This window comes from Corythoichthys intestinalis, chromosome 5 (genome assembly GCF_030265065.1).
Source record: "Corythoichthys intestinalis isolate RoL2023-P3 chromosome 5, ASM3026506v1, whole genome shotgun sequence".
NCBI lineage: Eukaryota > Metazoa > Chordata > Actinopteri > Syngnathiformes > Syngnathidae > Corythoichthys > Corythoichthys intestinalis.
In genome coordinates this window covers 60305939-60333312 of record NC_080399.1, presented here as the reverse complement: position 1 = coordinate 60333312, position 27374 = coordinate 60305939, and the positions used below count along the sequence as shown (strand labels likewise).

Genomic DNA, 27374 nt, shown 5'->3' with positions numbered 1-27374 from the left:
TTTAGCCTCTTGGACTATGCCACTTTAACAGAAATTGTGTCGAAATTAAAGCCCACAACATGCTGCCTTGACATCCTTCCTTCAAACTTTTTCAAAACTGTTTTTCATTGCATTGCCCCAGACATACTTCAGATTATAAATACTTCCCTCCAAACAGGAGAGTTTCCTCAGACTTTAAAAACTGCAGTAATAAAACCTCTCCTAAAAAAACCTAATCTGGATGCCTCAACCATTAGTAATTACAGGCCAATATCAAATCTGACATTCCTGGGGAAAATTATCGAAAGGGTTGTGTTTGAACAGATCCAGACTTTTATGATCCAAAACAATCTTTTTAACTCATTTCAGTCTGGATTTTGGCCACAACACAGCACCGAGACCGTGCTTATCAAAGTCCTAAATGATATTCGTCGGAATACCGATGCAGGCAAATCATCTGTTCTGCTACTATTGGATCTCAGCGCCGCATTTGACACGGTTGATCACAACATACTACTCAGCAGATTGGAAAAGTGGGTAGGGCTTACTGACACTATTCTTCAGTGGTTCACATCCTATTTACATGATAGGGATTTCTTTGTGTCAATTGGAAACTATCAGTCAGAACGAACCAAATTCACGTGTGGAGTCCCTCAAGGGTCAATTCTTGGACCGCTCTTATTTAACATCTATATGCTTCCGTTAGCTCAGATAATGGAACAGTATGACATCTCCTATCACGCCTATGCAGATGACACACAACTGTACATTTCTGTGTCCCCACATAATTATAGTCCCTTAGTCTCCCTGAGTAAATGCATTCATCAAATCAATGAATGGATGTGCCAGAATTTTCTCCAGTTAAATGTGGAGAAGACAGAGGTGATCATTTTTGGGCCAAAAAAGGAAAGGTCAAAGATAAGCAGCCAACTTAGCACAATGTCACTGACAGCTACAAATCAAGTCAGAAACCTTGGCGTAATTATTGACTCAGACCTAAAATTGATAGCCATCTAAAGTCCGTCACTAAATCCGCTTATTACCACCTAAAAAATATAACCAGAATTAAGGGGCTTCTGACTCAACAAGACATGGAAAAACTTATGCATGCATTCATTTTCAGCAGATTGGACTACTGCAACGGTATATTTACAGGTCTTGATAAAAAATCAGTCAGGAAGCTGCAGCTAGTACAGAATGCTGCAGCCAGAGTCCTCACAAATACAAGGAAGCTGGACCACATTACACCGGTTTTGAAATCGCTACACTGGCTTCCAGTGAGTCAAAGGATAGACTATAAAATACTACTGCTCGTCTACAAAACACTTAATGGCCTTCGACCAAAATACATGCTTGACTTGTTAGATTCCTATGAGACATCTAGACCCCTAAGGTCGTCTGGAACGGGTCTTCTGCATGTTCCAAGAACAAGAACCAAGCAGGGTGAGGCAGCATTTAGTTATTATGCTCCTCACCTCTGGAACAAATTACCCGAACGTCTGAAGTATGCTCAAACTGTTAGCTCCTTTAAATCAGGGCTAAAAACGCTTTTGTTTAGCACTGCATATCCATAACTGTCTATATATTTCAATCTACCTGCCTTCTATTCCTCTTGTGCTTATCTCTATTGCTGATTTCAATGATTATTATTATTAGTAGTTTTTGCTTTATTTTTATTTTATTTTTATTTATTTATTTTTAATCTGTGATTAAATGCAATCTTTTGTCTTGGTTTTTACGTTGTGTTGATTTAAATGTGATTTTTATGGTCTTCATGTGATGTAAAGCACTTTGAATTGCCTTGTGTTGAATTGTGCTAAATAAATAAATTTGCCTAAATTTGCCTTGTTATTTTTCCTGTAAACTCTTTGTTGACGCCTTTTCCCAAAAGGCTCTACCTTTGTCTCATCTGAGCAGACATTCATCATTCTTCCAAAACTTTTTTTTTTGGCTTTCTTAAGTAAGTTTTGGCAAAATCCAGCCTGGCTTTTTTAGGTCGGTCGGTCAGCAGTGGGGTTTTCCTGGGTATCCTACCATAGAGTCCCTGTTCATTCAGATGCCGACGGAAAGTACGGGTTGACACTGTTGTACCCTCGGACTGCAGGACAGTTTGAACTTGTTTGGATGTTAGTCCAAGTTCTTTATCGCCCATCCGCACAATTTTTCTTTGAAATCTCTCGTCAATTTTTCTTCTCCGTCTACATCTCGGGAGGTTAGCCACAGTGCCATGGGCTTTACACTTATTGATGACACTGCGCGCGGTAGACACAGGAACATTCCGGTCTTTGGAGATGGACTTTGAGATTGCCCATGCTTCCTCGCAATTTTGCTTCTCAAGTCCTCACACAGTTCTTTGGTCTTCTTTCTTTTCTTCATGCTCAATGTGGTACACACAAGGACACAAGACAGAGGTTAAGTCAACTTTAATCCATTTTAACTGGCTGCAAGTGTGATTTAGTTATTGCCACCAACTGTTATGTGTCACAGGTAAGCAACAGGTGCTGTTAACTACACCAATTAGGGAAGCATCACATTATTTTTCAAAGGGTGCCAATACTTTTGTCCAGCCCATTTTTGGAGTTTTGTGTAAAATTATAATGATTTAATTTTTTTCCCAATTCTCCCTAGTGTTTTTTTTTTTTCAATTGCAAGCAAAATAAATGAAGATATTATTACCAAAGCATTTGTAATTGCAATCATTTTTGGGAGAAATTGAGCATTATCTGACAGAATAGCAGGGGTGCCAATACTTTTGGCCAGCAGTGAATGTGGAAATTCGGGTTACATCGCATGCATAGGAACGGACCTCGTTCGTAACTCGAGGACTTCATGTATTATATAAATTATACTATTTATCATTCTATATGTTGGCCTATTTTAACACATTTCACTATAGCCCTTAGCTAGACCGAGGCACCATAGAATTTGACTGGGTGAAAGGAACATACAAGTGTTGACCATTTCAGCATAATCAAGCAACATCTGGTGGTTGTCTAACGGAGAATTGATCTCTTTAAAAGATGGCAATGTTTGAAAGTTTTCTATTTTGGAGAATTTAATTACAGATATCAGATGACTTACTATTGAACTCCTTGTTTTACTGTCAAAAAAGGAATCCTTGTCTGAAAGGTCAAACCTGGTGACACACAAAAATAATTACATATTTCATCACAAAAGCTGCTGTCATATACATACAATGAAAAATCACTATTAGCGGTGTAAAATACTCAAAACATATAAGATGATTGTAGTTGAATACTTTTGTCACAAGTCGCTACTTCGTCCACTCGACCAGCAATTTATTTCATTCAATAATAATGAAATTCTTGTCCATCCCACTCATCCATTTTCAACACTATTTCTCTTCAGGGTAATGCTATCCCTGACTTTGGTCGAAAGGTGGACTAAAAAAGGTAATGAAAAAGTATCTGAACCTTCTGTAATTTCTCATATTTCTGCATGAAATCACCATCAAATGTGATCTGATCTTTGTCAAAATCACACAGATGTAAAAACAGTGTCTGCTTTAACTAACCCCACCCAAACATTTATAGGTTTTCATATTTTAATGAGGATAGCATGCAAACAATGAAAGAAAGGGGGCGATAAGTAAGTGAACCCTCTCCCTAAGGAGACTTAATGAGCAATCGAAACCATGTTTTACCAAACAATTTAAGTCAGGTGTGTGCCCAATCATTGATGAGTGGTTTAAAGCTACCCTGCCCACTATAAAACACACACATGGTAAGAAATGTCTTGATGGGAAGCCATGTCTGATGTGCATCATGGCTCGGTCAAAAGAGCTGTCTGAAGACCTGCGATCAAGGATTATTGATTTGTATAACGCTGGGAAAGGATACAAAACCATCTCCAAAAGTCTGTATGTTCATCAATCGACAGTCAGAGAAGTTGTCTACAAATGGAGAGAGTTTGGCACTGTTGCTTCTCTCCCAAGGAGTCTCTGTGCACACATCAACTATACGTGAAGCCGCTGCTTTCTAAAAGAACATTGTTGCCCATTTAATGTTCGCAAAAAAGGTACTTGGACACTCCACAGATGTTTTGGCAAAATATTTTGTGGACTGATGAAACCAAAGTTGAATTGTTTGGGAGTAACACACAACGTGATGTGTGGAGGAAAAATGGATCAGCTCACAAACATCAACACCTCATCCCCACAGTGAAACATGGTGGAGGGAGCATCGTGATTTGGGGCTGTTTTGCTGCCTCAGGGCCTGGACAGCTTGCAATCATTAATGGAAGAATGAATTCCAAAGTTTCTCAGGATGTTTTGCAGGAAAACCTGAGGCTGTCTGTCAAACAGTTGAAGCTAACGAGAGCATGACTGCTGCAATAAGACAATGATCCAAAAAACAGAAGTAAATCAACTTCCTCATTAAAATATCAAAACCTATAAATGTTTGGGTGGTTTTAGGTAAAGCTGACACTGTTTTTCATCTGTGTGATTTTGACAAAGATCAGATCACATTTCATGATTTTATGCAGAAATGCGAGAAATTCCAAAAGGTTCAGATACTTTTTCATACCACACTGTATACCCTAAACTGCTCGCCGGTCAGTCGCACAGCACATAGTCATGGGCAACTTTACCCACGATGCCTGCACCAATTAGAAGAATGTACCGCCATAGAATTAATTACTTATATGATTTTAAGTCCCACTATCACATTTCCCCCCCCACACTAATTAAGGAATATTGTCAAAAATCAATTTACAAGACTGCCACACAGCTATACTAGTATCTATTAAAACACTAGGACTGCCAAGGGTGGATCAGTTGATACAAATCCCTTTGTATACACAGAAGGGTCATCTGACCCTAATCAGCATATCTTTTGTGACCATTGAGGTCCTCATTAGTCATTTCCGTTCAACTTGCAAAACCACAGGGTTGGATTGCTCCAATTAGCATCTTGAGTGTTTGCAGGGCAGGGGAATTGGAGGGGTGCCAAAACTTTTGATAAGCACTGTATGTCGTATTCATTGTTGACACTAGAGGGCAGTGTATCCACCCAAATGAATAAAACTGAATGCATCACTTTCAAAACAAACCAATAAATGACACTCTAATTAAACGAATCCTCGAAGCAGCAAAATTTGATTGAAAGCTTTTTTACTAACCGAATTCCTCATGTTAATCAGTTAATCGTTGCAGCACTACTTACAGATGTTGCTTTTCCCGGGAGAAAGTGTGTGACAGGTGTTTGATGTTCTTTGGTTGGGGTTCCTCAACTTGAGGATGAAGAGGCTCAAGAACTTTATTGATGATTTGATTGACCTTCTCGATAACACCGCTTGACTTCTTGACTTCATAGACCTAAAAATGTTCATGGACACACAGACACAATTTGGAGTCTTAACAAATTTGGAGGAACATAGAACAAGGAATACTTCTAGCAAGACCACTGTATACAGTGTATGAATCACAATGGAAGGTTAAATCATCTTTACCCTTTTAGTGGGCATCTTAAGCTTCATGAACTCCGCTTCTCGACAAAGAACATTCCATGGAGCATGAATTTTTACAAATCCCACACCTAGGATCTTGGTCTGTGGTAAACAAGACAGAAGCAAAATTTATTTCAACGTGTTTCTACAGTAAAATCTCATTAATAAGTGTCTGAGATGAATTATCGTTTGACGAAATATCACGACACAAAATGTCACAATACGCATCATGATTGAATGAAAAAAGTGAAAAGGAAAAGGAAAAAAATCTCGAAATAAAGATTAGAACGCGCTGCCACTTGATTTGTGCAATAAATCCCATAAATTCTTTAGTGGGTTTATGTATGTGAGGTAAGTGTTGTATCCTTTTTGGCTTCACAATCTAATCAGAATACCCAGAAAAACACTCCACGGACGCATGAATAGTCAACAAGAACTCTAGCATTGACATTAAGTATGCACACAGTGACACCTGATGGATGTTGTGGCCAGAAAGAGGTTGCACAAGGAGTTCAACTCCTCCAGGATGGCACATCAATACGCTCCCCTGCAAGGAGCTTTGCTGTGTCCTCAAACACAGTCTAGCATTTTTTGTGTGTCAAAATTCAATCATTTTTGTGTATTTCCTTACAACTAATATGGTCATATTATAGGTTCTAGTACAGGATAATAACTACATTTCTGTAGATGACGTGTTCGAGGAAAAAAATATTCCATTGTTTAAAATGTAATCAGACATTTTACGCAATTACTAATTACAGTAGTATGAAAAAGTATGTGAACCTTTTGGAATTTCTCACATTTCTGCATAAAATCACCATCAAATGTGATCTGATCTTTGTCAAAATCACACAGATGAAAATACAGTGTCTGCTTTAACTAAAACCACCCAAACATTTATAGGGTTTCATATAGTAATCAGGATAGCATGCAAATAATGACAGAAGGGGGGGGAAATCCTTCTGCCTAGGGAGTTTTAAAGAGCAATTGATACCAATTTTTACCAAATATTTTAAGTCAGTTGTGTGCCCAATCACTGATGAGTGGTTTAAAACTGCCTACTATAGTACACACACTGGGTACGAATTGTCTTGATGAGAAGCATTGTCTGATGTGCATCATGGCTCGGTCAAAAGAGCTGTCTGAAGACCTGCGATCAAGGATTGTTGATTTTGTATAAAGCTGGGAAAGGATACAAAACCATCTCTAAAAATCTGGATGCTCATTAATCAGTCACAGTTAGAGAAGTTGTCTACACATGGAGCGAGTTTGGCACTGTTGCTTCTTTCCCAATGAGTGGCTGTCAACCAAAGATGATGCTCAGAGTTCAGTGCAGAATACTCAAAGAGGTAAAAAAGAACCTCTGAGTGTCTGCTTAAGACTTACAGAAATCACTGGCACAGTCCAATATCGCTTTGCAAACATGAATTATATGTAAAACAATGGCCAATATTGGTGTTCATGGGAGGACTAAACCGAGGAAGTCACTGCTGTCTAAAAAAAAACATTGCTGCTCGTTTAATGTTCGCAAAAAGGCACTTGGACACTTCACAGATGTTTTGGCAAAATATTTTGTGGACTGATGAAACCAAAGTTGAATTGTTGGGGAATAACACACAATGTCATGTGTGGAGGAAAAATGGAACAGCTCAACAACATCAACACCTAATATCCACCGTGAAATGTGGTGGAGGGAGCATCATGATTTGGGGCTGTTTTGCTTTGTCAGGGCCTAGGCAACTTACAATCATAAATGGAAGAATGAATTCAAAAGTTTATCAAGATGTTTTGCAGGAAAGCCTGAGGCCATCTGTCAGAGAGTTGGAGCTAAAAAGAGGATGGATGCAGAGGTAAATCAACTTCAGAATGATTTCAGAAGAAGAAAACACACATTCTGGAGTGGCCAAGTCAAAGTCCAGACTTGAACGCCATTGAGATGCTGTGGCATGACCTACAGACAGTGATCATGCCAGACATCCCAGGAATGTGACTGAACTACAGCAGTTTTGCAGAGAATAGGGCCAAGATTAGTTCTGATCGATATGCCAGACTGATCTGCAGCTACAGGAAGAGTCTGGTTGAAGTTATTGCTGCCAAAGGGGCGGGGGGCACAAAATATTAAATGTGATGGTTCACTTATCCCCTCCCCCCTTTCTGTCGTTGTTTGTATGCTATCCTCATTAAAATATGAAAAACTATAAATGATTGGGTGGTTTTAATTAAAACAGATGCTGTTTTTTCATTTGTATGATTTTGACACAGATCAGATCAAATTTTGATGGTGATTTTGTGCAGACCTGTGAGGAATTCCAAAAGGTTCAGATACTTTTTCATACCACTGTACTTGAGTATTCTTTTCACCCGATCCTTTTTTACATGTACCTGAGTACATTTTTGGATGACTTTTACTTTTGGAATATTATTTTAAAGTAAGGCTACTTTTACTTGAGTCAAATGTTTGGCTACTCTACACACCTTTGGTTAAATCTCACTATAAGTATTCCAAGTTTGTGAGTTAGACATACACTAATATTAATATGGTGTTCAATATATACTTTTTAATAGGCATATCCGACCTCACAGACAGAACTTTCATGGGAATATGAGAAACGTGCTCTTCGAAAAACCATGGAATAACATGTTGTGTGTCGCATGAACTTGGGCCCTGTCCTGTTTGTTTGTATATGCTCCCTCATGGAGGTTTCAACAGAAAAAGATTGAACTTCCACAGCTGCACTGATCACATGCAGCTGGACATTGTCTACTGATGACCCTTACTTATTCCGTCATAAATTAAATTATAATCAGATAGATTAAATTAATTGCCATGACATTATGGCATGAATCAACAACATTCAATTTTATTTATGTAGCCCTAAGTCTCAAAAAATCCTAATGGGCTTTACAAAAAACATTTGATTTGATGATGATTACAGCTGGAACCGCGTTGTGTAAAATGTTTTAGTATTTTGTCAGCAGACGATTATTCTATTACAGTGGTATGAAAAAGTATCTGAACCTTTTGGAATTTCTCACATTTCTGCATAAAATCACCATCAAATGTGATCTGATCTTTGTTACAATCACACGGATGAAAAAACAGTATCTGCTTTAACTAAAACCAATGACAATGAAAAACAATGACAGAAGGGGGAAAAATAAGTGAAACATCACATTTAATATTTTGTGGCCAAATGCAACAAAAATGGAAACGTTTTACAGTGATTATGATTAATGTATGATTATCTGAAAAAACATGTCTGCTAAGGTATAAACATATTTTATATTGAGATATTATCTCTTTTTTTTTTTTTCCAAAATGATCATAACCTGACTGTGTGGACCACTTGTTGCTTGTTGTGTTCCTCTTGCACTCTTGTTTACAGTGAAAATTGACACTTCATCATCTCGCTGTGTTAACAGCTAGCGCTATTGATTAATGAATGTCTCACTTCTGTTGCCGTCAATACGACATTTGAAACTTTTAATATGTAACAGTCCAAGCCCTCATGTGCTTCTTTAAGGAAACGACGAAAGGAGGTGGAGGAAAAACGGGTTCGGGTTAAAGGTATTAAAGATCTTAAATAAAAGTTCAACATTAAATTGGGATACCTTTGTTGATAGTTTGGATCCTGTTGAATGCTGCACTTCTACATGCATGCAAGTTAAGTGTAGTGTTTATCCCCCTCACCTCCACCTACGTCAGTTGTGTGAGTGTGGGTTTTTCACACAGGCTGTAACTATACTTAAAAATAAATGCCATACGGCGGGAATATCCGGTAAAGTACACTTTAAATCAAACTTTAATGCACGGGTCGGAAACTTGAATCTATCGTTTCAGGTAAATAATGAATGGTGACGGACGTACACCCTTAAAGTTGTGAAAATACAATACGTACAAAATATAAAATATTTATCTGAACCTTTTGGAATTTCTCACATCTCTGCATGAAATCACCATCAAATGTGATCTTATCTTTGCTAAAATCAGAAATGAGAAAACAATGTCTGCTTTAACTAAAACCACCCAAACATTAATAGGTTTCATATTTTAATGAGTATAGCATGCAAACAATGACAGAAGGGGAAAAAATAAGTAAGTGAACCCTCTGCCTAAGGACACTTAAAGAGCAATTGAAACCAATTTTTACCAAACAATTTAAGTCAAGTGTGTGCCCAATCACTGATGAGTGGTTAAAGGTGCCCTGCCCACTACAAAACACACACCTGGTAAGAATAGTATTGATGAGAAGCATTGGCTGATGTGCATCATGGCTCGGTCAAAAGAGCTGTCTGAAGACCTGCGATCAAAGACTGTTAAATTGTTTAAAGCTGGAAAAGGACACAAAACCGTTTTTTAAAGTCTGGATGTTCATCAGTCGACAGTCACAGAAGTTGTCTTCAAATGAAAGAATTTGGCATCGTTGCTTCCCTCCCAAGGAGTGGATGTCCACCAAAGGTGATGCCAACAGTTCAGTGCAGAATACTCAGAGAGGTAAAAAAGAACACTAACGTGTCTGCTAAAGACTTACAGAAATCACTGGCACTGTCCAATATCTCTGTGCACACATCAACTATTTGTAAAACTATGGCCAAGAATGGTGTTCATTGGTGGTCTCCATGGAGGAAGCCACTGCTGTCTAAAAAAAAAAACATTGTTGCTCGTTTAATGTTTGCAAAAAGGCACTTGGGCACTCCACAGACGTTTTAGCAAAATATTTTGTGGACTGATGAAAGCAAAGTTGAATTGTTTGGGAGTAACACACAACGTCATGTGTGGAGGAAAAAATGGAGCAGCTCAACAACATCAACACCTGAACCCCACAATGAAGCATGGTGGAGGGAGCAGCATGATTTGGGGCTGTTTTTGCTGCCTCAGGGCCTGGACAACTTACAGTCATTGATGGAAGAATGAATTCCAAAGTTTATCAGGATGTTTTTCAGGAAAACCTGAGGCTGTCTGTCAGACAGTTGAAGCTAAAAAGAGGATGGATGCTGCAACAAGACAATGATCCAAAACACAGAAGTAAATCAACTTCAGAATAGTTTCAGAAGAACAAAATACACGCTCTGGAGTGGCCAAGTCAAAGTCTAGACTTGAAACCCATTGAGATGCTGTGGCATGACCTAAAGCCAGCGATTCATGCCAGACATCCCAGGAATCTGACTGAACTACAGCAGTTTTGTAGAGAAGAATGGCCCAAGATTGATGTGCCAGACTGATCTGCAGCTACAGCAATGGTCTGGTTGAAGTTATTGCTGCCTTTTACCCTCATTAAAATATGAAAACCTATAAATGTTTGGGTGGTTTTAGATAAAGCAGACACTATTTTTTCATCTGTGTGATTTTGACAAAGATCAGATCACATTTGATGGTGATTTTAGGCAGCAATGTGAGAAATTACAAAAGATTCAGATACTTTTTCATCCGACTGTAAAAAGTTATTTGGCGGGGAGTTCGGGGGCATGGATGTAATTCCAAACGCAGTAGATTGGACCAATGCAGGAGGTAATATTCTAGCGCTCTGAGCTGGCATTTCATTCAACTTTTGTTGCTCTGTTTTTAATGTATGCAGCACTGTTGCATTCTGTGTTGGCACGTCAATTTCTGACGAAACTCTACAAGGAATTACTGCAATGTATCCAACCAATCTGCAACATAATTTATATACAATCAAAATGGCGTAATCCATTTCTAACAGCATGTAATAATATCAAACACAAAAACAGTGGTTTATTTATGGGTTTCGAGTGTAATTCTGGCACAGTGTGGGAACCTTTGTTGAAACATTTCCTGTTTGTATGCAGAAATGTCCAGATTTTTCCCAAGAGAGGGTCATTCTGTTCACACTTTGGGTGATGATCTCTTTTTATTTGCACAAAAATACTGTGACTTGTTTCTTATACACATACTATAAACGTGATATAACGGATTGAATCTTCAGGATCAACCAAGTTAATAAGTCATGGTGCCTTTTCTATTTAGGTGCTACAGAATTGGGTCACACATTTGGACATTGGTTATACATAGCAGGAATATCAGATTGCAGATTTACTCTGATATGCACACCGCTTGGCAAACATCATAAGATTACATTCTAAATCATTAAATTAACACCGATGGTGAATACAAATAAATACTCACGTCTTCATCAATCTCCAGCTCCAGGCCCATATCTCGAAGTTTCCCTTGAAACTCCTCTCTCCTGAAGTTTTTATGATCCTCGTGTGCACTATAGGTTTCTCCTGGGCAGTTTAGCTCCACATTGGAAAGTGTTGACGTTTTTGAAGATGGATGATGGTTACGCCGCAGGCTGCGTGCCACAGCATTTTCTGTGAGCAAATGTGTTGAGTATCGAATGGAACGTCCCGCCGATGATTTCTTCAAAGCGTAGGTGAGAACGTAGTCCACGTGCCGCTGACCATCTTGAAAATAGAGGCCGTGTTGGCAATGGGTATTTTCCTCTGGGGTTAGCGTCTTCAGCAACTGACAACATTCACAACAGACGAGAAAGAGCATTTATGTATACAGTAGGAAAACAATTTGCAGGCAAAAATTAGTACGGTATGTTTTTTTAACTAGTCCTTTTAAATATTTGGAGCTTTCTTCTTGCAGGGTTTCTACAAGTATCAGACAATCTCATTTAATGCTTTTTAATGCCAGTTTAAACAATTTTAATGCCTAACTGCGGTCGGTGGGTCATCAAACCTCCTAAAACCAATGAAATGCTGATAAAACTGCTTTTGGCACAGTTATTCCTGTAACACAGGGGTCAGGCAGCTTTTTGGCTGAAAGAGCCATGAACACCACATATTTTTGAATGTAATTCTGTGAGAGCCATACAATATGTTTAAAACTAAAAATACAACTAATATGTGCATTTTATGTCATTTCAACACTTTTAACACTCTGAATTCTTTTTAATAATTTATATAAATAATAATAGTTTAAATTAATTAAATAATAAATAATATTAAAATAGTTATTTTAATATTCTGTTGTGTCCACAGATCAATTCACCCTATGCTTAAAATGTTTCATCTTATTTTGTTGTGTTTGTGGAAAATATACACGCAAGTTTCAGCCTGAAAAGACTGTTGTACTTACGGTTTTGAAACAGCAGGGGGCAGCGTTCGCTTCTTGGTACGCATGGGCAATAAATGTTCGCATTTTTAGAGCGAATAAGAAATGAGCCGTCTTTGTAGCAATACGTGACGGACGCTGTAAACTAGTACCATATTTTTTTCTTGTTTCAGGTAAGAGACTGAGTACAATTTGACTTTGTATATTAACGGATTACTTTATTTTAGGATGATTGTGATGTGTACTGTGTGTTAGTATAGTTCAGAAATATGTTAATCTTTAAGCATGTTTATGTATGACTGCAGATGTGTTGATAATGGTGAGCAGACGACGAGTGAACGCTAGTAGTGTCTAAAATGCAGAAGTTAAATGTTTTGTCACAAAAACTTGTATTTGTTTATTAGTATAATTATATAAGAATCCTAATTTTCGAGCAAATAAGAAATGAGCCATCTGTGTGCAGAAATGTTTCAGTTGTACAAGAAAAATGAAAATAAAATAAAATGTATAACAACAGACTGAAGCATTTAATCTCTGTCTGCACCACGCTAAAGATGCATAGCTATTTCAACCACCTGCCACACGCATCATCAGACTTTTCAGACGTTCTCCACTGCCGCACCTGTCCTAGTGTCCTGAATGTCGCTGATCACTGGCTTGCCAATGGAAAAAATGTGAGCGCCCCTCACTGGTAGGCTGTATTGGCTGAGCCAAAATTGTGTTGGTTCGTTCCACTGAAATGGATCTACGTGACCTCTGCATTGTAATTTACATACGTTGCTAATTACTACCAAAAAAAAAGTTCTACTCACGGTTTCCAGTCATTTTTTAGTAATTAGCGTTTTCGTGTCGGTCTTTTTTTTCCCCCGTGGCGCAGTGATATTGATACGGCGGAGTCGTATCGTCAGTGTGTGAAGCCATTTTAGGTCACGTGCACCAATAGGAGACGAGGACTGTTGCTATGCGCTTGGAATACAAACAATATGGCGGCGACCGTGCCAAGCTACAACACGAGCGAAGATGAACCAAAGATAAGAAAACCGCATTCGGAATTTAGTCAAAAGGCATCGAAACGATGCTATATGCATCTCTCAACTGTCCAAGGGCGAAAAAGGGCAGGAATTTGGAAAAAACGTGCAGAGCCCGCGTGGTTGCGTCAGACAATGGCTTTCTTCCCAGGCTCCGTCGAAGGATCTTGCTGAAAATGCGTCGACTGGGATTTTTAACGACATTCACTACAGGTAAGCCACACGCACGCCTTTACTACAAGGTTAATTGTTATTAACTTATGCTAAAAAAAATCTTATTTAAACTAGTGTCGTAACGATACCGTTTTTTAGCCCAGATATCAATACCACTTTGTTATAAAATGTATATAGGATACAGTGTGTCGAAAGTGAATCCAGTAGAACTTTTTATTGCATACCAGTTATGGGTGACAATGGCTAAATAAACCTTTTGGCTCAAGAACATCAAGCTGTAGTCAATAAAAGCCCTGATACTGACGTGGCAGTGATTGCTGTAAGTCTGCAGATAGATTTACAGTGTAAATTGCATTTTTTCACAGGAGGAGGCAACAGAACGAGGACTGACGTCTCTAAGGTCTCTGCAGCTCCTGGCACTAGTGTGTGTTCAGCACTCATTGGCATCCATACATTCACAGGTTGTGACTCTGCTTGTGCCTTTCATGGCAAAGGCAAAAAAAACCTTTTCTTTTGCACGTCATAAAAAAGAATACCTGACTGGGTTTGCAAAGCTGGGCAGCAGTTTTAAACTTGACCTACAAACGTTTAACACGTTGTGTAAATACGTGTGCCACCTGTTTTGCCAGTCATGTGCCAAAAATGATGCCAAATGCAGATCTTTCTGTATGGCCTCGTCAGTCTTGCCAGAACATTCTATTCCCCCCAAAACTGATGCTCTGTACCAACATTGCAGGACAGCAGACTATCAAGCAGCAATTATGAAACGTTGTCTGACAGTTAAAATGTGTGCCCCTTCACCCATTGGGAATGGGTGGGACATTGAGGATGGGCAGTTGGCAGTGACATGGATGACTAAAAATCCTGTCCGATACTGTTTTGCAAGTAGTCAACTGTAGTTGAAAGGCAACCAATTGTGACATGGGAAGATGTTCCTGTATGTCTGCAAAACTTTCTTTTACTGATTTATATCGGTGCCAAGCATGTGAGAATGTTTCCAAAGAAACAGAAGACACTTGGATGGGATAATGACTTTGAGTAAAGCGATTTTGAGGAGTAATGTTGTCATGTACAGTTTTACTATTCTTTTATTTCTATTTTTTTTATTCGTTTTTCAATATTTGTATGTGTAATAATGTGTATTTCTATAGTATGAGATACTTCCATGTTTAAATAAATGTGTACCAACAGTACTATACTTGAATGATTCCAACCTTTTGTGTATATACAGTGTGATTAAAAAAGGCTGTGCCAAAATCAAAATGCCATGTCAAAAACGAAAAACATAAAAAATTTTTTTTAAAAACTACCTTGGACAGATGTAGGAAGTAACTAAGTTTAATTTCATGTTTTCATAGTATTCAAATATGGCCATCACCAGCAGCATGGACAACATCAAATTGACATGAGAATTCCTCCCTCCCGCGTTGATTGCGTCTGTTATGTAATCTTTCATGTCATCAATATTCGCTGGAAGTGGTGGAACATACACTTAGTGTATAACATACGTTATGTGCCATAAAGATGGGTAACGAACTTTGTCTTTAACATACCAACACGTCCAGCAAGTACTGATGATGTGAAATATCGAACAACAGTCGCAATCAAGACAATAACTGCGACATGCACACGTTTGAGAGGAATTCTCATCGTGGCTTGATTTTGTCCGTGCTGCTGGGTGTGCTCACATTTGAGCACTTGTGAAACATGAAATAAAACTTGGAAATTATCTTCAACACGTGTCCATCACTTCTTTTGTGATGTCTTTCATTTTTTAAGTATCACCTTATGATTTTGGCACATTATATATTTGACCACCCTTTAATTTTTTTGTCTTATTCCATTTTTGCCATGATTCACATTTAGGAGGGTGTGGTAGCTATTGGGTTGATTTTCAGCTATTTATGATCATGGCGTGCATTTTTTATTTTATATATTTCATTGCATAGTAGGTTGTGATATTTTTAATATGACACATAAGCCTTTAGCTTAATTCAATATATATTTCATTGTGCTGGGTGCACTGCAAATCATTAATGTTGAAGTGTTTCCTTCAAGAAATTAGCTACATTTCTCATTCTGAATTCACCTATGTGTATACTAAGGCACCAATACTTGTTTCAAATGTTTGGTAGATGTGTTTATGACATTTGATAAAGATTTTGTGTTGCCAGAATTAATATAACACTTAAAACAAGCAAAAACAGCAACACTAGATCTGTATTTTTGTGTATTCACATCAGGATACATTTCTGGCTGGTTACTAAGTTAGGAGGGTATTGGCTTTGAAAAAATCAATTTTCTAAGCACTTTTTCCATGGTCCCAATAAAGCCATATTTCCACAAGCTTGTCCATTCGCAGCACTTCCTGGTCAACTCTAATCTTTTAATGGACGACGGTCTCACAGAAGAAGTTGTAGCTGTCGGTGAAGGGTGTTTCAGTTCTGAAAAACACGCACACACACATAAACCATGTGAGAACTGTTTCATCCATATCATATTTACATAATCTTCCAATCCAAATTATATAGGCTTGTCTATTCTGCCATTTTTTCCTGAATAAAATTATCAAATAGGTTTTTGGAACTACGGTTAAACAGACTAAATACTATGTTATTTGTCAATCTAAACTTTTTGCTCAAAGTTAACAATCTAACATCATAATAATGACCGCTACAGCCCAGAACTCGCATTGCAAGTCTTAACTTCATATGTGATCTGACCAGAAGCCCACAACTCCCATAGTTATTCACAACAAAAGGCGTGTGTGTGGCTTACCTGTAGTGAATGTCGTTAAAAATCCCAGTCGACGCATTTTCAGCAAGATCCTTCGACGGAGCCTGGGAAGAAAGCCATTGTCTGACGCAACCACGCGGGCTCTGCACGTTTTTTCCAAATTCCTGCCCTTTTTCGCCCTTGGACAGTTGAGAGATGCATATAGCATCGTTTCGATGCCTTTTGGCTAAATTCCGAATGCGGTTTTCTTATCTTTGGTTCATCTTCGCTCGTGTTGTAGCTTGGCACGGTCGCCGCCATATTGTTTGTTTTCCAAGCGCATAGCAACAGTCCTCGTCTCCTATTGGTGCACGTGACCTAAAATGGCTTCACACACTGACGATACGACTCCCCCGTATCAATATCACTGCGCCACGGGGGAAAAAAAGACCGACACGAAAACGCTAATTACTAAAAAATGACTGGAAACCGTGAGTAGAACTTTTTTTTTGGTAGTAATTAGCAACGTATGTAAATTACCATGCAGAGGTCATGTAGATCCATTTCAGTGGAACGAAATCCATTTTCTAAGCACTTTTTCCATGGTGCCAATACAGCCTATGGTTGCTCTTTTTAACGCTTCCCCTGTGGCTCTTACGCCCGCCAGGTTTCTCCGAGGTCCTAGCGCCCTTCGTATTACTTAACAAAACTTTTTTTTTTTTTAAATAATTGAAAATTTGTCTGTGAGCCAGATGCAGCCGTCAAAGGAGCCATATCTGGCTCGGGAGCCATATGTTGCAGACCCCTGCTATAACACACACAAACAAAATAATACTTTTCATTCAAAATTGTTTTTTTTTCAACGACGTGCAAAATAAAAGTGGAAGAAGAACATTGGATGTACATTAAAATTGAAGCTGACGTAAACGTTTACTTTGACGTATATCTTAAACGGTAAACGTTCCTCCAGTAAAATCAATATGTAAATTTAGTAAATCATATCAGCCCAATCTGCAAAATAAAGTCCGCTAGTTCAGATGCTTTGAGTGCTAACGTATTTACACTTCTCTCATTGCAAATCGCGACACATAACTAAACAAACAGTATCGCCAAACTTAACCACAAACTTAACAACAACATACATCAACTGAAACAACTTACACCTCATGTGGGCCAAACCAGAGTGTAGCTGTCCCTTAGCCATGCCAGACTCGTCTGGTTCTCAGTCATAAAATGTAAGAGTCCAGCCACACCCAACGCCACCACCAGAGGGCATCATTTGACAAAATACAATACTTTAAACAAACCATCACACATAGGGTTTTGACAGCCATCATATTTTTGGGATCAAAGCACCGTATGCCAGAACAGCGTTCCAGCTTGGAAAGTCCTGGCGAAACGGCGTTCCGGGCCATTTCGGCCCACTTTCACCCCTCCTGCCTCATAAACTTCATAATTGTATTGACGGACAGATTCCCTAGACATTGCAGCAAGCCTTTTCGTAGGGGAACGTCCCACACTGCGCTTCAGTTATTCACAGTCAGTCTTAGTTCTTCTCAAACATATGCAGCGACCCAATGCCGGATTTAGGTTGAAAAAGTACTAAATCAAAAAGGAAGGATTGTCTCAGGAGTGATTGGTTCGAGGATTCAAGGTATTTAAGTATAATAAATGCTAACTGCACGGGTTGTTGCTTTTAACCAATAATCGAGACTGTTTTACATCCATTTCTATAAAGAATTCAGGGAGTTAAGCATTTACTCACAAGAATTTCAACGCAAAAAGCTCTTTGTTGTGATAAGGCGGCACCACAGTGGCTTAAAGACTAGCAGCACATTCGACATATTTACGTAAAATAAATGCTAATTGCCTGTTTTTTTTTGTTTTTTTTTTGGTTGCTTTTAATCATGAATCGAGACTGTTTTACGTCCATATCTATAAAGAATTCAGGGATTTAAGCATTTATTCACAAGAATTTTCAACGTAAAAAGCTCTTTGTGTTTCCACTCAGTCAGTTTTGACGGAGATAGGCCCCCTGTTAATCAGCCCCATGTCCTGTCAATACATTATTAAGTCTATGATTCCGATATTGTCCAACTCCAAAGATCCGATACCGATATGAAGCCGATACATGCGGTTGTGGACTTCACATATTATGGCTAATTGTATTGTGATGCCCCACTGGATATTTTATTGAATGATAATTGTAACAACTCCAAGATTTTCCAATAAACGTTCTGTGAAAAATAAGAGAACAACTTCAAGTGAAGTTCTGGAAAAAGTGCAATCAAAATAGTGAAAACACGGTTGTTTTTTTATTTTGTTTTTGATCAAGTGTAGAGCGCCAATAAGGCCCCTGACTCAAAGTAACAACAAAGGCACACAGGTTCAGTATGCAATGATTGTATGATTCATTATTTTTCAATCAGTTATTGTTACTTTAGTTTTTGCACCATGAATGCAAAGGGTCTGCTCACATAACAAATCCCAAGCGTATTAATTTGGAGACATTTAATGGTCAATAAGCATAACTCCTGTGGTAGGCTGTGACCAGCCCCTGAACAAAGGCAGAAGACTTATACTTTGAAGGCAACATGCATATATGCCCAAAACCGATAATGAAAAACAGATGTCAATATTACCTGATATCATTTTAAATGATAAAATGATTTTATCGGCTACTATCGGACGACTCTAAAAAATTATGTATGTATGTGTATATATGACTGTAATGGTTTTTAATGACCCGCATAAACCCTGTCTTGGGTGCAATGCTTCACAAATATGAATATATATACATATATATATATAGCGCACAAATGCCCCGCTCAAACAGATTAACATGAGAGCACAGTGAAAGATGTACTTGTTGTGTTTTTTGGAGTTTTGCCGCCCTCTGCTGGCGCTTGGGTGCAACTGATTTTATAGGCTTCAGCACCCATGAGCATTGTGTAAGTAATTATTGACATCAACAATGGCGGGCTACTAGTTATTTTTTGATTGAAAATTTTTACAAATTTTATTAAAACGAAAACATGAGGAGGGGTTTTGATATAAAATTTCTATAACTTGTCTTTTAAGAACTACAAGTATTTCTATCCATGGATCGCTTTGACAGAATGTTAATAATGGTAATGCCATTTTGTTGATTTATTGTTATAATAAAGAAATACAGTACTTATGTACCGTATGTTGAATGTATATATCCATCTTGTGTCTTATCTTTCCATTCCAACAATAATTGCAATGCGATTAATTGCGATTAATTACGATTAATTAATTTTTAAGCTGTAATTAACTCGCTTAAAATTTTTAATCATTTGACACCCCTAATATGTGTGTATATATATATATATGTATGAATATATAAAACGTTTAAAGGGTAAATATTTGAAAATGAACATCTCAACCACTCCTTGATGTCTGCGATTTGTGCGTCGCGACCCTTGGGGATTGTATGGGTGAAACATGGTAATGTTTCACCCATACAATCCCCCAAAATCCAGCTGTGGCCATTCACAGCTGTGTGTTCACACTCGGTGAGACATGCTACATGGAGTTTTTAGATAAAAAAAGAGGTAAGTACGTGATAATATCTCGTTAAATTCGTGGCGTCTTTAATTATGCTCTCGCATGCTCTCACCTCCAGTTAGGGTTTTGCTGTTTAAAAATACATATATACTGTATATATTTTTTTTAAATGCCCTCCTGTTCAAAAATTTTCTTCCCCGAGAAAATTGAGATTTTAAGCTTTCCAACGATGTATCACATGCATATAGGACAATTTTGAAATGTGGCCAAATTGGCGGTTTTAGAGCGGAACTTCGTCACCTGAGTGTTTTCCACTGTATGTATATATATATATATATATATATACAGAATTTCCCCTCTATTATATAATAATATATAATATAATCTATACACTGTTTCCCATTCCATCCCTAACTTATGAGCTGGCATCAGCCTGCCGATTTGCATAACCATAAATGTAAGGTTGTATATGGGTGTCGTGGTTTTTGTTGTTTTCTTTTTTTTTTTCTCTGTTTCATTGTGTACCCCAAAAGTCGTAGGACAGGAGTATCCCATGAAATAAGAATACTGGACAATGAGCTCAGGGGTGGGATCAATTTTTTCTTCTTCCCACCTCCTTTCAAGTCCAAATAATTATTATGAACTATACTGTATTTTTGTTTCTTTTGTGCATGCTCGAAATAAAAGCATCATTCATTCATTCAAAGTGTAACATTGTCTGAGGTCAAAATCAAATTTCCAATACCAAACACTTTTTCTTTTTACATGGGCTTTATTCCCGACTACACATGCAAACACCTATACTGCATTATTTGGGTAAATACTGAGAATGACAAAAAGTTTATAAATCAAATCATAGTGCCATAATTCCCCCTAATCCTCAAAAGTAAAATGGTTCTCTTTACAAATTTAATAAGCAAAATAATACACTGTTAGTTTGACTAAAAAATAAATAGACAACAATAGTGGCTTGTGTATTTCCCGTGTGCTTTGCTTGCCAAGACACACGAGGAAAGCTACACTTCAATTCTCCCCTGCTGCACCGCTGTTTCAAACTTTGACTTATTTCTATTTATTTACTTGTGTTAGCCTACTTATGTATTTCCTTATAATATAAAAAAAAAGTCCATGTTTGCATGAGCTTCAAAATAGATTCAATTTCACTGTGCATAATGTAAGTCATTGGTACTTATTTTTGTTAATGTATGTTATATTTTTTAAATGATATATAACTCAATGTTTACATGATCATCAATTTTAATGTACTGTTAATCCTATGTTCTTAAGTAGTTAAAATTGAGGTTTTGCATTTAGATGCGAGGAAATGAGGGAAAATAATAATGAGGAGATGGAGGTTGGGGTTACTGTATGGTGTTTTTGTCAACTGTTATTTTGCACATCATTGAAAAATGTTGAATTTTGAATGAAAAACAGCTTATCATGTATGTCTTGTTGCAGTAAATGTAATGCTGTAGCCTAAAGCATGTGTAAAGCCTGTTCTGTTTTATTGTGTGTTCTTGGTATAACTTTCAAAAGCAGTTTTCTTTGCATTTCTGTGGTTTTAGGAGGTTTAACCCCCCCCCCAATAAAAATAAATAAATACCGTAATTTTCGCACTATAAGGCACATCTGATTATAAGCTGCCACCCACCAAATTTGACACCAAAATGGCATTTGTTCATAGATAAGCTGCACTGACCTATAAGCCGCATCTGTCCTCACTGTATTATGGGATATTTACACCAAAAGATATCAACCGGTAATAATTTATTTGACAGCGGCATCATAAGACTGTCATAATACCAAATGAACCACCATGAAGCTTCGAACCAATTGGCTGCAAAGCTTCAATGCTTCAAGATGCTTCATTTGGCCTTCACTGTTCTCTTGGGGGAAACAGTCAACCTCTGCTGCCACCTGCTGTCAACACTGTTGTTGTCCAACATGCCTCCTAGCATGCATTGCAGCACTACAGACGTAAATAACTAATCAAAATTCATGTTCTATGCTAACTATACCTTCAGTTACTGTTCTAGTTGTTTCATTAATTGCTAATTGTGGGAATTTGGTAACACTTTATTTGACAGTGTCACCAAATTATCTCCATTTTGAATGGATGTAAAAGATCCGAGCTGGACATAAATTGAGTTAGAGACATAATTTGCCAGATGACACTTAAAGACATCTGTCATAAGCATTCATTAATGCCCATGCATAGACTTCATTACTATTGACGTGGCGCTTTGTCATTCTTTGCGTAACGCCTTATCAGAGGGGGCTGAGCTTCAATTTGTAACAGCCGAAGACGGCACACGCTCATGTCAGATTTAAGCTTGGATTTTTGAAGAAAGCTGTGCGGCATACGAACAGGAAGGATTGTCTCAGGAGTGATTTTTTTTCGAGGATACAAGGTAAATATTATATTTTTTGTACCATGCACGTGTGATTGATGCATTTACTCGCAAGAATTTTCTTCTTTGTTTACACATGGAGGCGGCTAATTTTCGTAAATGACTAGCCTCATAATTTACTTTTAACCAAGAATTTAGACTGTTTTACGTCCATATTTATAAAGAATTCAGGGATTTCAGGGAAGAATTTTCGCCAGAAAAGCTCTGTTTACACCAGGCGGCCGCTAGCCTCATTCGCTCACAGAGTAGCAATGTACTTCGACAATATACGTAAAATAAACGCTAACTGCACAGTTTCTTTGCTTTTAACCAAGAATCGAGCCTGTTTTTTGTCCATATCTATGATGAATTCGGGGATTTAAGCATGCATTCACAAGAATTTTCGCCAGTAAAGCTTTGCTTACATCAGGCGGCCGCTAGCCTCATTCGCTAACAGTATATAGTGTATAATGATTATAAAAGGCTATTCTTTTCTATAATAAGTTGTGATTGATTGATCTATTTTCATATTATTTATAATTGATTCTGCATGTTTTCCTCAAGCATCAAGTATAAGTTTCTGATGTTAAATTGATTAATTTATAGGGCTGTCAAAATTATCGCGTTAACGGGCGGTAATTAATTTTTTAAATTAATCACGTTAAAATATTTGACGCTATTTATGCACATGCCCCGCTCAGATTAAAATGACAGCAGTGTAATGTCTGCTTGTTACTTTTTACTTGTTTTTTGTTATTTGGCGCCCTCTGCTGGCGTTTGGGTCCAAATGATTTTATGGGTTTGGAGAGTGAGCATGGTGTAATGACATCACCAGTGGCGAGCTACTAGTTTATTTTTTGATTGAAAATTTTACAAATTTTAATAAAACGAAAACATTAAGAGAAGTTTTAATATAAAATTTCTATAACTTGTATTAACATTTATCTTTTAAGAACTACAAGTTTTTCTATCCATGGATCGCTTTAAGAGAATGTTAATAATGTTAATGCCATCTTGTTGATTTATTGTTATAATAAACAAATACAGTACTTATGTACCGTATGTTGAATGTATATATATCCATCTTGTGTCTTATCTTTTCATTCCAACAATAATTTACAGAAAAATATGGCATATTTTATAGATGATTCTAATTTCGATCAATTACGATTAATTAATTTTTAAGCTGCAATTGACTCGATTAAAAATTTTTATCGTTTGACAGCCCTAGTGATTTATTAGCTGTTGAAAACTTGCAGTAAATAAAATAAAATAAAGTTGCTATTTTGGTCAAAAACTTATAAGATATGTTAAATATTGCAATTGATCCTGAAAATATAGGTGATGATCTCTTGGTGATTTTTGTGCATCTAGTGTAAAATCTGAGACTTTGATAGCCATTTTAAGCAGTGTTATACTTATATAAAAAATAATTATCGGGATTTTATAAGGGAACGACTTTGAATTTTTTTTATGCCATCATCATTCAATTCAATTCAATAAACTTTATTTATCCCTTTGGGAGAGTTCCCTCAGGCAAATTGATTTCCAGCGCCCATAACAACACAGTAACAAAGATAAGTGTAAAGTGTAGGATAGCAAAAAGTGCTAGAGTAAAAAAGATTTTAAAAATTAAATATAAAGGTTAAAAGTAAAATAAATACAAGATGCTACCACTACAGTATAATAAAAGAATAATAACACCTGGCAGACACTAACAGGAGAACCAAGTAACAGAGGTGCTAAAGTGCTAATATTGCATTACTGTCCCTCGCCTTCCCACCTAAAGTGGAGTTGTGGACCTTAATAGCTCGTGGAACAAAGGAGTCTTTCAGTCTGTTGGTTCTACACCTGGGGAGGAGCAGCCTATTGCTAAACGAGCTCCTCTGTACACTGATGACAGCGTGTAGAGGGTGACTGGCATTGTCCATAATAGCCAATGGGGACTCATATATGGCTAAAGTAGGTGCCTGTTTTGGTTTTAGGTCTGTAGCAGCTTTGGTATTGGAAAATATTTCAATTTGAAGTTTTTGAAAATAACCCCCCTACGAATTGGCCCCGTTTCCCATGTCATGTCAATAGGTTATGAAGTCATTAAGTGACATCCGGCAAAATATGTTATAAACTCCATTTATGTCCAGCTCGGATTTTTTTCATCCATTCAAAAGTGTGGTCATTTGTTGGATAACACTAAATTACATCTGTTATGTGCATCCATTTACGCTCATGACAGTGTCATGTCATAATTATGATGGTCTTATGGCAGTCTTATGACGCCACTGTCTAATAAAGTTTTACATATTAACACTAGAACTACCAAGGGTGGATCAGTTGATACAAATCTCTTTAGTATCCAGAAAGGGGTCATCTGACCCTTATCGGCATATCTTTTGGAGCATTAAGGTCCTCATTAGTCATTCCCATTCACACTCGGTTGGATTGCTCCAATTAGCATCTTGAGTGTTTGCAGGGCAGGGCTGCCTTGGCTTTGTCTGACGGTGGATCGCTCAGGCAGGCAATCAGGCGGACACCCTTTTTACATATTTCAAAAGCTGCAGTTTACCCACAGTACAAGGGACGTTGTAATAAAAAACAAAACATTTTTTATGTGGTGACATGTGACACTTCACCCTTTTCCCGGGGCTAGATGTTGGAGGTTGTTGCCTAAGCAATATTCCTTCTTCGCCTTCTTTGCGCCCACATGAGAGTGAGCCAATTCCTTTGCAAGACCCACCAAGAAGTCCACCTGTCTCTCTTGCCTTCCGGCGCACGCCGGATAAAACACATATGCATTCAGTGCTGCCATGTCAATCATATTGTAGAACACGGCGACTGGCCATCTTGGTCATCCGTGTTTGACAAAGCCAAGGAGCCCTGGATTTGCAAATATTCAAGATGCTTATTGCAGCTATCGAGAGTTAAACCCCCTCTTTACACCTAGGCTGCTTGACTGCTTGTTTGAGTGGTCTATCGTTTGACAAAGCCAAGTAGTCAGCTTAGTATCATGGTCATTTGACGCCTTATAGTAAAAAAAAAAACCTGGGACTTGTAGTGTTAACGCATATAAATCAACAAATAAGACGCACTGGACTATAAGCCACAGGATTCAAAATGAGAAAAAAGTAGCGGCTTATAGTCCGACAATTACGGAGAATAAAATCTAGCTTTGTGGTGACCTTTATGTTTATGTCAGGGAGTTCCGGCAAGACATTCTAGCCATTTTCACCCCTGCTTGTCTCACATACAATAAAGTCAAACTAGAATCATCTGATCAGAGATCACTTCCACTATTTCTTTTTACTTTAAGAGATAGCAAAACTTTAATTTACCTCCACAAAGTTAAGCATTATGCATTAATATTTACTTACAATATATAGAGAGGCAGGGCTAAAAAAAAGTTGTTTAATTTGGTGAAATGTTAAACAGGATGGATACTAACATCGCAGAACTAATATGCCATGGAAAAACAGGATTTCATAAACGTTATCATTTCCTCGAAGCCAATTTGTACTCCTTCACATGAAGCCTAGGTCATGTGACACATACATCACACAGCTGTTTTTGAACTGTGCATCTGAAAAACACTAACGTGGTTTTGTGACTCACTGTAAATTAGCCCCAAAAGACAATTAAAGTAAGATGAAGATTCTTTACTGGGTTGGAACAATATAGCTATATAAAAATAAAAACTTATGGGTAGCATCACACAACAGGGTAGCTGGGTTAGCATCCCTGCATTGTGAAAATGGATGTACAGTACTTTAAGTACAATTGAAACTCACCTCAAACTTGCCATGGAAGACGACATCCTGCAAAAAATGTGGAATCTGCTCCACTGAAGATCCTGAACAGTCCGTAGCCTCTGCCTCATCTCTCATCGTCGGTAGAGACCCTGACGAGCTAAAGACGGCTCGAGATGAAAAATCCTCACTGTTCTCCTCACGTCCGTTTATTGTTAGTTGAAATGTTTCACTTTACAGTGGATCTGGAATCAAACTCTCCTTATTCCTCTTGTGGTTTTGATCATCTCCCTTGAAAGCTCAGTGTAGAGTACTGTTTCCGTCCGTTTCTGTCACCATGTTGAGCGGTTGTGCTGACCCACAAGACCTGCTACTTGAGAAGCTGAATTTGAGCCAACTTCTAAACTTAGACAACCATAAAACTCTGATGAACACAAGGCAAACTCTCTCACTTCCTGTCAATCTCCCCCTCAAGAGTATCCTCTGCAAAATCAACCAACTCCCAACCGCCTGTCCCCCTCTGTTCTTCCCTCTTTTAAGGCTGTGAAAACACATTGCTGACAGTCCAACTGTGATTCACGTGTTTTGAAGAAATGCACACGCTATAGACGGTAAATGTCAAGTGGCCCGCACCCATCTTCTCAGAAGTCAGAGGATGCTAATAAATGAGTGTCAACACACAGCGGTATAAAATAGAAAATAAAAACAGATCACGCAAATGAACAGAGAAAACATCTTTCAGTATGTTATACAGGGAGTCCTCGAGTTGGGAATGAGTTCACTGCTGACCAAAAGTACTGGCACCCTTGCAATTTTGTCAGATAATGCTCAATTTATCCCAGAACATGATTGCAATTACAAATGTTTTGGTAGTAATATCATTAATTTATTTTGCTTGCAATGATAAAACACAAAAGAGAATGAAAAAAAACTTTTTTTTAAGAACAGAAAAGGTAACAGCGGCAGTCAGGTACCATTTGAATTTTTTTCAGGTCATTCACTGTCAGACAGAAGCAGCACAGCAAAACGCCACACTAAAGAGTAACTAATAATATCAAAATGGCTTACCTCCTCATCCTCTGAAGGACCATGGCCCCCAACAAAATGTTAACTGCACATAAAATGTGAATGGCTTCACCTTGCTGGCATTAAGCTGGTCTTTTGGACGTCCATGCAAGTTGATCCATTCTTCACATTTTTTCCTCCGAGTTTTTGGTTTCGGGAAACGTATGAAGAAAACATCCTTCATATGTCGTAATGTCTA

At 37.9% G+C, this 27374-nt stretch overlaps 1 protein-coding gene across 1 annotated transcript in view; it reads right to left on the bottom strand.

Annotated features, from left to right (window-relative positions):
- LOC130916303 (anoctamin-1-like) overlaps positions 1 to 26497 on the bottom strand; it is a 122760-nt gene extending 96263 nt beyond the window's left edge. The window contains exons 1-5 of the mRNA XM_057836919.1: positions 26153 to 26497; positions 11594 to 11935; positions 5452 to 5550; positions 5166 to 5317; positions 3061 to 3115 (exon numbers count right to left, since the gene is read on the bottom strand). Of these exons, the coding sequence (XP_057692902.1) occupies positions 3061 to 3115; positions 5166 to 5317; positions 5452 to 5550; positions 11594 to 11935; positions 26153 to 26248 (744 nt within the window). The 5' untranslated portion in view covers positions 26249 to 26497. The remainder of the gene's footprint in view (positions 1 to 3060; positions 3116 to 5165; positions 5318 to 5451; positions 5551 to 11593; positions 11936 to 26152) is intronic.
- Between the last annotated feature and the right edge of the window lie 877 nt (positions 26498 to 27374).